This window comes from Procambarus clarkii, chromosome 38, assembly GCF_040958095.1.
Source record: "Procambarus clarkii isolate CNS0578487 chromosome 38, FALCON_Pclarkii_2.0, whole genome shotgun sequence".
NCBI lineage: Eukaryota > Metazoa > Arthropoda > Malacostraca > Decapoda > Cambaridae > Procambarus > Procambarus clarkii.
The window spans coordinates 6,057,943-6,069,022 of NC_091187.1; the positions used below are offsets into that span (position 1 = coordinate 6,057,943).

At 33.7% G+C, this 11,080-nt stretch overlaps 1 protein-coding gene and 1 long non-coding RNA gene across 3 annotated transcripts in view; both read left to right on the top strand.

The window, feature by feature from the left end:
• LOC138372373 (uncharacterized) overlaps positions 1-11,080 on the top strand; it is a 369,640-nt gene that overhangs the window by 358,074 nt on the left and 486 nt on the right. For both annotated transcript variants that reach the window (XR_011230806.1, XR_011230805.1), the window contains one exon: positions 10,442-10,601. This is a non-coding gene — a long non-coding RNA (uncharacterized lncRNA). The remainder of the gene's footprint in view (positions 1-10,441; positions 10,602-11,080) is intronic.
• Positions 5,727-7,214, top strand: LOC138372216 (uncharacterized). The gene is made up of 5 exons (XM_069337526.1): positions 5,727-6,003; positions 6,228-6,320; positions 6,507-6,624; positions 6,737-6,865; positions 7,048-7,214. The coding sequence occupies exons 2-5, from the start codon at positions 6,228-6,230 to the stop codon at positions 7,167-7,169; spliced, it is 462 nt and encodes a 153-aa protein (XP_069193627.1). The 5' UTR covers positions 5,727-6,003; the 3' UTR covers positions 7,170-7,214.

Consider the following 11,080-nt stretch of genomic DNA (forward strand, 5'->3'; position numbering starts at 1 on the left):
CACATGGTTTTCCTAATGATAGATTGTGGGCTGTAAGGGACAGGTTTGATGTATGGATTAGTTGATAGAAGTTCCAGTCCACCTGTAGACAGGGATCTCACATCAGCTTGTATATTATACAAGGATAAGATTTGATAAATTCAGTTATTTGACTGAACACTGGCTCTGTTTAAATCAGAGATTTAAACATACATAGTCTAACCTAGCTCCTTTCTTTTTTACCTAGCCTAACCTAGCCTAACCTAGCACACAATATCGGCACCCCACAACATGCTGTTGAAGTTGGAATGCATGGCATAGGCTCCTCACACAATGTTCTTTATGTGGTCCTCAGGTGATAGTTTTCTATTTAGAACCACCCCTAGATCTCTTTCTTTATCAGAATTCCTTAAAGATTTCTCACATGGTTTTCCTAATGATAGATTGTGGGCTGTAAGGGACAGGTTTGATGTATGGATTAGTTGATAGAAGTTCCAGTCCACCTGTAGACAGGGATCTCACATCAGCTTGTATATTATACAAGGATAAGATTTGATAAATTCAGTTATTTGACTGAACACTGGCTCTGTTTAAATCAGAGATTTAAACATACATAGTCTAACGTAGCTCCTTTCTTTTTTACCTAGCCTAACCTAGCTTGTTTTCCCAAGCCGGTCTATGGCCCATGTTTTTTTTCGATGCCTCAGTGGTCCATGCACATGTCCGTTCAAGGGGATTAAATAGCCGTTCTATGGCCCCAGGGTTTTACGAACTTCTTTTTCCCAAGCCGGTCTATGGCCCGTGTTTTTTTTTATGCCTCAGTGGTCCATGCACAGGTCCGTTCAAGGGGATTAAATAGCCGTTCTATGGCCCCAGGGTTTTCTCAAATTTTCTTTCATAGCCGGTCTATGGCCCCTGGGTTTTACGAACTTTTTTAGAATCTGGATGTAGCAGGTGCTCAATTGTCAAAAGTGAAAAATTGGTTTTGTCTTCCGAATGCACCATTTCTGTAAATTTGCTAATAATCTTTTAAAAATAGTAAATGCCATTATTTTTGCAAAATTATTACGAGATCTATTATACTAATAACGGTTTGATAAAATACAGTAGACTGCCTACTGGTTTTACCTGTAATAAGGTTTGATACAGATGATTATGATTATGGTTTTGGCCTCCACCACCCTCTCACCTAACTTGTTCCAACCATGTCTACCACGGTTTTGTCTTCCGAATGCACCATTTCTGTAAATTTGCTAATAATCTTTTAAAAATAGTAAATGCCATTATTTTTGCAAAATTATTACGAGATCTATTATACTAATAACGGTTTGATAAAATACAGTAGACTGCCTACTGGTTTTACCTGTAATAAGGTTTGATACAGATGATTATGATTATGGTTTTGGCCTCCACCACCCTCTCACCTAACTTGTTCCAACCATGTCTACCACGGTTTTGTCTTCCGAATGCACCATTTCTGTAAATTTGCTAATAATCTTTTAAAAATAGTAAATGCCATTATTTTTGCAAAATTATTACGAGATCTATTATACTAATAACGGTTTGATAAAATACAGTAGACTGCCTACTGGTTTTACCTGTAATAAGGTTTGATACAGATGATTATGATTATGGTTTTGGCCTCCACCACCCTCTCACCTAACTTGTTCCAACCATGTCTACCACGGTTTTGTCTTCCGAATGCACCATTTCTGTAAATTTGCTAATAATCTTTTAAAAATAGTAAATGCCATTATTTTTGCAAAATTATTACGAGATCTATTATACTAATAACGGTTTGATAAAATACAGTAGACTGCCTACTGGTTTTACCTGTAATAAGGTTTGATACAGATGATTATGATTATGGTTTTGGCCTCCACCACCCTCTCACCTAACTTGTTCCAACCATGTCTACCACGGTTTTGTCTTCCGAATGCACCATTTCTGTAAATTTGCTAATAATCTTTTAAAAATAGTAAATGCCATTATTTTTGCAAAATTATTACGAGATCTATTATACTAATAACGGTTTGATAAAATACAGTAGACTGCCTACTGGTTTTACCTGTAATAAGGTTTGATACAGATGATTATGATTATGGTTTTGGCCTCCACCACCCTCTCACCTAACTTGTTCCAACCATGTCTACCACGGTTTTGTCTTCCGAATGCACCATTTCTGTAAATTTGCTAATAATCTTTTAAAAATAGTAAATGCCATTATTTTTGCAAAATTATTACGAGATCTATTATACTAATAACGGTTTGATAAAATACAGTAGACTGCCTACTGGTTTTACCTGTAATAAGGTTTGATACAGATGATTATGATTATGGTTTTGGCCTCCATCACCCTCTCACCTAACTTGTTCCAACCATGTCTACCACGGTTTTGTCTTCCGAATGCACCATTTCTGTAAATTTGCTAATAATCTTTTAAAAATAGTAAATGCCATTATTTTTGCAAAATTATTACGAGATCTATTATACTAATAACGGTTTGATAAAATACAGTAGACTGCCTACTGGTTTTACCTGTAATAAGGTTTGATACAGATGATTATGATTATGGTTTTGGCCTCCACCACCCTCTCACCTAACTTGTTCCAACCATGTCTACCACGGTTTTGTCTTCCGAATGCACCATTTCTGTAAATTTGCTAATAATCTTTTAAAAATAGTAAATGCCATTATTTTTGCAAAATTATTACGAGATCTATTATACTAATAACGGTTTGATAAAATACAGTAGACTGCCTACTGGTTTTACCTGTAATAAGGTTTGATACAGATGATTATGATTATGGTTTTGGCCTCCACCACCCTCTCACCTAACTTGTTCCAACCATGTCTACCACGGTTTTGTCTTCCGAATGCACCATTTCTGTAAATTTGCTAATAATCTTTTAAAAATAGTAAATGCCATTATTTTTGCAAAATTATTACGAGATCTATTATACTAATAACGGTTTGATAAAATACAGTAGACTGCCTACTGGTTTTACCTGTAATAAGGTTTGATACAGATGATTATGATTATGGTTTTGGCCTCCACCACCCTCTCACCTAACTTGTTCCAACCATGTCTACCACGGTTTTGTCTTCCGAATGCACCATTTCTGTAAATTTGCTAATCTTTTAAAAATAGTAAATGCCATTATTTTTGCAAAATTATTACGAGATCTATTATACTAATAACGGTTTGATAAAATACAGTAGACTGCCTACTGGTTTTACCTGTAATAAGGTTTGATACAGATGATTATGATTATGGTTTTGGCCTCCACCACCCTCTCACCTAACTTGTTCCAACCATGTCTACCACGCTGCTTGCGAAAGTTAATTTTCTAATATTTCTGTGGCATCTTTGTTTGGTTACCTTTTACAATATCTTCTTTTTATTCTACCATCTAGTTTTGGCATTTTATGCCTCTAACCTGGGAGCCACTTATTGGCAAGTCTATACCTTTACCAGTTGATGTGATTCTTTAGATATGGGCACCATATCTCCAGGTGTCCTACACAATTAGCTTTAATTAAATTTTCCAAAATTATCACTTACACTTGTAATACAGGGTTCTAGGTTCCCTATAGTGTCCTTTATTGAAATAGAGTTTAACAACAATTTCAATGTCCCTATTTTCTTTTAGATTATATCTCAACATATAATTAATGTCCAACAGGACATGATTACTCTTTCCAATGGGAGGATGGTATTGAATATTTGATCTAGTACTGATGGAATAATTTATATAATAATCACTAGAAATTATTTCGATAAGAATTTGAATTTATGCATGTCTTTGTTTTGGCATGCCTCTATTTCCATATGTTACATTTCTGCATGTCTCCAATTCTGGAAGTGTTCACTTTTGCATGTGCCTGACAAGGATGTTATATGCACCAGCTTTAATTATCACACATTGTATATAATGAATGACTTATTTTTAGAATTTTAATACATATTGCATCTGTCAATACATTATTAACAATAATATAGGTAATATGGTAGTCTAATGTAGAAATTTGACACTCTTTAACAGAATGTACGAGTATAAGCGAAAAAAGCGACTCCAATACAACAACAGATGGATGCAAGTATCAAGAAGGCTAAAACGTATACACAAAATGCATCCAAATACAGCTGTACACACTAGTGAACCCATTAATCTTACTGAGGCAGCATCAAGTTCAGAGATTGAGTCGTCAGACAATGACATTAGTTCTTTTGAAGCCGAGTCAAATCAAGAGTATGGATTAGGCTCTGAAATTGATGATTTACACATGAATCTTACTGATATTCATGATGTATTATCTAATTCTCAAAGTGAGGAGGAGAATGATGACCATGATAATCATCATTCACTTGTTTACCCACAGAATTTATTAATTCAGTGGGTAAACAAGAATGGTGTTACACACAATGCTGTTGATGAATTATTAAAAATTTTGAGGCAAATGCGAATTGACTACTTACCAAAAACAGCTCGGACACTAATCAGTTCTGAAAGGTACATAGAAACTCAGCAAAAATCTGGAATGAAATATGTCTACTTTGGGTTAAAAGAGGAACTGTTAAAAAACATAAGTAGATATCCAAAAGCAACTATAAAAGGACTGAGACAATTATTATTGTCATGTAACATTGATGGCCTTCCTATATTTAGAAGCAAAAATGATGCTTTGTGGCCAGTTCTCTGTGCAGTAATGAATATTACACCTTTGAAAGTCTTTCCAGTTGTCCTCATGTATGGACGTTCTAAGCCAAGTGATTTAAATTTCTTATATGATTTTATATCTGATATGGATGACCTTTTGTTGCATGGGATTCAGTATGGTAACAGAACTATCAACATAAAATTACAATGTGTAATTTGTGATGCACCTGCTAAGGCTATGGTGAAGTCCATAAAACTGTTTTCAGGTTATTATGGCTGTGACAAATGTGAACAGAAAGGTACTTGGATGGGGAAAATGACATATCCAGAAGTAACAAATTTAACCATTAGAACAGACACACGCTTCCGTAATCAATCTAACTCGCAACATCATCATGGTAAATCACCATTCTGTGACTTGAACATAGACTTAATTGCAGCGTTTCCCATTGACTATATGCACCAGGTGTGCCTTGGTGTTATGAAGCGACTTCTTGTCACCTGGATACGGAAAAACACATTTAAATTATGTAGCCGCCAGATTTCTGAAATTAGTGCTAGATTGGTGAGCATAAAAGATTTTGTGCCCAATATTTTTGCACGTAAACCACGAGGTTTGGAAGAAATTGACAGATGGAAGGCAACTGAATACAGACAGTTTCTTCTCTACACAGGAAAGCTTGTATTGAAAGGTATTCTACCCCAAGAGATGTATGATCATTTCCTTACTCTCAGTGTTGGTATAAGTTTTCTTGTTTCGCCCACATGTATGTCCTTAAAATACGGCAAATATGCTCATGACCTTTTGCTGAATTTTGTATCAAGGTGTGGTGATCTGTATGGGAAAGATTTTCTAGTCTACAATGTTCACAGTTTGATTCACCTAACAGCAGATGCTGAGGAACATGGTACTCTTGACAGTTGTTCAGCTTTTCCATTTGAAAATTATTTGCATCAGCTGAAAAAGATGGTCAGATCAAGTAAAAATCCAATTGTCCAAATTACAAAAAGAATAAAGGAGGCTGAAAATACCATGATTTATAAAACATCTCCAGATAATAAAATTTCTCATAAATTTCCTAACAATGTATATTCGTTACCTGGATATAATTGCTGTGAAGTGTTAAGGACTGTACACAGCCGAAGAAGTGAAGAAAATTACTTCATTGTTAGGGTATATCCTTTTCAAAGCCCAATATTTACTAGTCCTTGTGATTCAAGAATATTTGGGGCCTTCAATGTTAATCCACGTAAGGACTTTTTAAAAAAAGTGTATAGGATTAACACATCAACCAGAGGAATGTTAATCAAGAAAACAGAAAGTACTTATATCTTCTTGTCAATACTACATGATTTATGACTAGTAAGTTTCTTGTGATTGTTTTTGATTCTTGTGCAAGCTGTAGGAATACTCTTTGCTTACATTGCAAACTTTTAACTTTAGTAAAAAGTATTGTTCACCATCATAACATATTAGAATTAAGGTTAACATTGTTGTTTAGTACTATATAAAATTAGTGACTGCTTATTTTCTTAGACACTGATAATGTGCTGCAGAAAATGTCCCTAATCAGTTTAAATTTGTAGATGGCTGAATCTGAAAATAAATACATCGTTGTGGAAGATGAAGAAGGAGAATTGTCAATCATCCATATCAAATGGATGTTTAGTGCATCTGATGTAAGTCAATATATATATATATTGTTTATTTGCAAAATTAAAACATTAGTATTTAAAATATGTGTATATGATATATGTTGATAGATTTAGAGATATATATGTATATAATATATGAAATACAGTGGGGCCTCGATTTATGAGACATTTACATATACATATATTTACAAATATATGTCCCCTTTCCAGGGATCAAACGTGGGCTATTGGCCACGTGAAAACCAATCATCGAAAGCCAAAAGAGGAGAAATACCAGACCCATCGAAATGGAGACGTTTCAACATCAGCAAGATTTATTCCATTGATAGTAATTAAATACAAGCATTGATTCATATGGTTAAATCAAAAATTTCTCAATGTTTTGATGTTATACAAAGTTTCGTAATAATGAATTATATATACTCTAATTTTTATTATAGGTACTTGGGAACTTGCCCTAAAACACCTTAAAAAGGCAGAAGAAACGTCAAATATGGAAAGTGACACAGACACAAGTTATCACCATAGGGCAGTAAAATACAGAAGAATACCAAATGATGTGGATAGAGGTATGTAGGAATGAATGTTTAGAGTTATTCAAAATAATTGTTAAAAAAATGAAACATGATTGGCTTAATGGAACAAATAATCTTATTTACTAGGTAATATATTTTGCTAGGTAATATATTAAAATATATATATAGATATATGTTAATAGTTTTTCTGAATGCATTAAACGTTTTTGTTTCAGACAGTGAAGATTCACCACCAAGAAAAGTAACTGTTTCCATGCCCCGAAAGACTGCCGAGTGTAAGCTGACTCTAGATGAACATCAAAATAATATGATACAGGAATCAGGTAATTTAATTTAATTGAAAACATTTTATTTCTTTTTGAATGATGGTTTTCTTTTTAACAGAACAAGACAGAACTGGACAGAACTATTTTGTATTTAAAACTATTTGGTAAATATTTTCTATACAATGCTAATACGCTTCCACCCCTGACAGAATCATGTGGGACCAACAAGTCTATCTGCAGGCCGAGTACAAAACCTTCCCCTCAAACTCCTAGACAAGACAGAACTGGTAAGCTTTAAGTAACTGGAGAAACATTTACATACACAGATAGTAACGTACTTGTGTATGATTTTAATGTAATATATTTTTACCAGCCTTCAGGGTGATGGAAACACTTTAAATGGTGTCGCTCCATTGTGTGAAACAAAATTTTTTAATGCATTCATAAAAGCTATAAGCTAATGTAATAATTCAATAATTACTATTTGTAGTTTTATGTATTTAAAACTATTTTGTAAATATTTTCTATACAATGCTAATACGCTTCCACCCCTGACAGAATCTTGTGGGACCAACAAGTCTATCTACAGGCCGAGTACAAAACCTTCCCCTCAAACTCCTAGACAAGACAGAACTGGTAAGCTTTAAGTAACTGGAGAAACATTTACATACACAGATAGTAACGTACTTGTGTATGATTTTAATGTAATATATTTTTACCAGCCTTCAGGGTGATGGAAACACTTTAAATGGTGTCGCTCCATTGTGTGAAACAAAATTTTTTAATGCATTCATAAAAGCTATAAGCTAATGTAATAATTCAATAATTACTATTTGTAGTTTTATGTATTTAAAACTATTTTGTAAATATTTTCTATACAATGCTAATACGCTTCCACCCCTGACAGAATCTTGTGGGACCAACAAGTCTATCTACAGGCCGAGTACAAAACCTTCCCCTCAAACTCCTAGACAAGACAGAACTGGTAAGCTTTAAGTAACTGGAGAAACATTTACATACACAGATAGTAACGTACTTGTGTATGATTTTAATGTAATATATTTTTACCAGCCTTCAGGGTGATGGAAACACTTTAAATGGTGTCGCTCCATTGTGTGAAACAAAATTTTTTAATGCATTCATAAAAGCTATAAGCTAATGTAATAATTCAATAATTACTATTTGTAGTTTTATGTATTTAAAACTATTTTGTAAATATTTTCTATACAATGCTAATACGCTTCCACCCCTGACAGAATCTTGTGGGACCAACAAGTCTATCTACAGGCCGAGTACAAAACCTTCCCCTCAAACTCCTAGACAAGACAGAACTGGTAAGCTTTAAGTAACTGGAGAAACATTTACATACACAGATAGTAACGTACTTGTGTATGATTTTAATGTAATATATTTTTACCAGCCTTCAGGGTGATGGAAACACTTTAAATGGTGTGGCTCCATTGTGTGAAACAAAATTTTTTAATGCATTCATAAAAGCTATAAGCTAATGTAATAATTCAATAATTACTATTTGTAGTTTTATGTATTTAAAACTATTTTGTAAATATTTTCTATACAATGCTAATACGCTTCCACCCCTGACAGAATCATGTGGGACCAACAAGTCTCTCTACAGGCCCAGTAAAATACCTTCCCCTCAAACTCCTAAACAAGACAGAACTGGTAAGCTTTAAGTAACTGGAGAAACATTTACATACACAGATAGTAACGTACTTGTGTATGATTTTAATGTAATATATTTTTACCAGCCTTCAGGGTGATGGAAACACTTTAAATGGTGTCGCTCCATTGTGTGAAACAAAATTTTTTAATGCATTCATAAAAGCTATAAGCTAATGTAATAATTCAATAATTACTATTTGTAGTTTTATGTATTTAAAACTATTTTGTAAATATTTTCTATACAATGCTAATACGCTTCCACCCCTGACAGAATCATGTGGGACCAGCAAGTCTCTCTACAGGCCCAGTAAAATACCTTCCCCTCAAACTCCTAGACAAGACAGAACTGGTAAGCTTTAAGTAACTGTTGAAACATTTACATACACAGATAGTAACGTACTTGTGTATGATTTTAATGTAATATATTTTTACAAGCCTTCAGGGTGATGGAAACACTTTAAATGGTGTCGCTCCATTGTGTGAAACAAAATTTTTTAATGCATTCATAAAAGCTATAAGCTAATGTAATAATTCAATAATTTCTATTTGTAGTTTTATGTATTTAAAACTATTTTGTAAATATTTTCTATACAATGCTAATACGCTTCCACCCCTGACAGAATCTTGTGGGACCAACAAGTCTATCTACAGGCCGAGTACAAAACCTTCCCCTCAAACTCCAAGACAAGACAGAACTGAAAGCTCTCCTTTCGAAAAATCTAGTAAGTACCGATTTATTATGTGTTGATTATTTTTTGTTATACATACAAGAAAATACATTGAGGGAGAGTACAGACTTGAAATTTTACATTCTTGTAAAGCAACTAAGTAGATGATGGTAGTATCATCAAACAATACAGGTTTAATCATGTTAGAGACATAAAGCAGATCATTGATGTATATAACAAATAGGAGGGGGTCTAAGGATGCTGCCCTGTGTCACCCCTATCATAGAATGGGAGAGGTTACATAATTGAAGGCTACATGACAGTAGCCCATTTGACAGTGACCTGACACCAATGTGTCTGTCACTAAAATAGGATCCACTAAGGATCAATACATATATCATATATATGCAACACTAAATGCTTGTTCTAGTAAGCCTTTTTTTTTTGCAGTAACAGAAAAAATGGAATACATAATGAAGGAATTATCAAAATTGACATTTTTATCAGGGGATATCCTGAATATTGTCAAAATGACGGAAACCCATATGTCAAAAACACATGGAGATATACCAATCCTGGAAGACATTCTTCCATCCCCACTTGAAACTGTTGAGCAGGTGGAAAGTCTGTCACATGAGCTAAAAGTTAACAGTGAATATAAAAAGAGTATGGTAAGTGTTGCTTAATTCTTTTAGCCTGAGTATGGTAAGTGTTGCTGATTTTTTTTAGCCTTGTACATATGTCTTTTGATTAGTTTTTTTGCAGATGAAGGAAGGTGGGGTGGCACATAATTGATTGTTCAGTGTTATGTTTAAGGTACAAATAAAACAAAAGCAAAAGTTACTCAAATTCGTTGATTTTTGTAATAGTTAAGAAGGAAAATATTTTAATGCTATTTATTTAATACAGTTGGAAATTAGAAAATCTAATGTTGAGATTGAAAGATATATATTATTCTCTATTACCTTACAGCTTATGCATTATTTTAACAGGTCCAGACGCTGTCTCAAATGGGCGGTGCAAGCTGTGGAGACACAGTGAGACGAATGATGAGGAGGATAGGGACCTATGGGGTCTGGTCTCAGTATTCACTCGTTGGGCGCAAGAGGAAACGTGTCTTCAAAACCTTGGATATTTGTAATGTAATAATAAGTACGTAAATTTGACATTTTTTTGGATTATATATATGTCTGCATGTATTATGTATTATACTTGCATGCTTGTTAATGACTTGTATTCTAGTCTTGTGGGTATCTCCTTTCTCCTACGGGCCAAATGCTTTGTTCTTACCTAGCATTTTGCTTTGTTTGGGTATGAATGTTTGTGTACCTTCATTGTATATTTTGCAAAATTTGCCATATATCTCATTACTCCTCTGCCTAGCAACAAGTCTGTCTAATTATACTCAATAACTATTTTTCAAAGTTCCCCATAGTGTCCTTTATTGAAATAGAGTTCATGAACCGTTTCAATATCCTTATTTTCTTCTAGATTATATCTTAAAGTATATTTAAATGTTATTGTGACATTGCATTGCAATTGAGCTGCGTTGTTAACCATTCTGTTCATTTCATGAGTATATTTTATTTTCTATTTTTTCATATCATTTTTTTATCTGTTTTTATTTTTCA

Excerpts from the sequence above, each read along its gene's own strand:
- LOC138372216 (XM_069337526.1), top strand. The coding sequence starts at position 6,228 with ATGGCTGAATCTGAAAATAAATACATCGTTGTGGAAGATGAAGAAGGA. Across the intron at positions 6,321-6,506 it reads GGATGTTTAGTGCATCTGAT|GGATCAAACGTGGGCTATTG; the intron begins GTAAGTCAATAT and ends TCCCCTTTCCAG. Across the intron at positions 6,866-7,047 it reads ACCAAATGATGTGGATAGAG|ACAGTGAAGATTCACCACCA; the intron begins GTATGTAGGAAT and ends TTTTTGTTTCAG.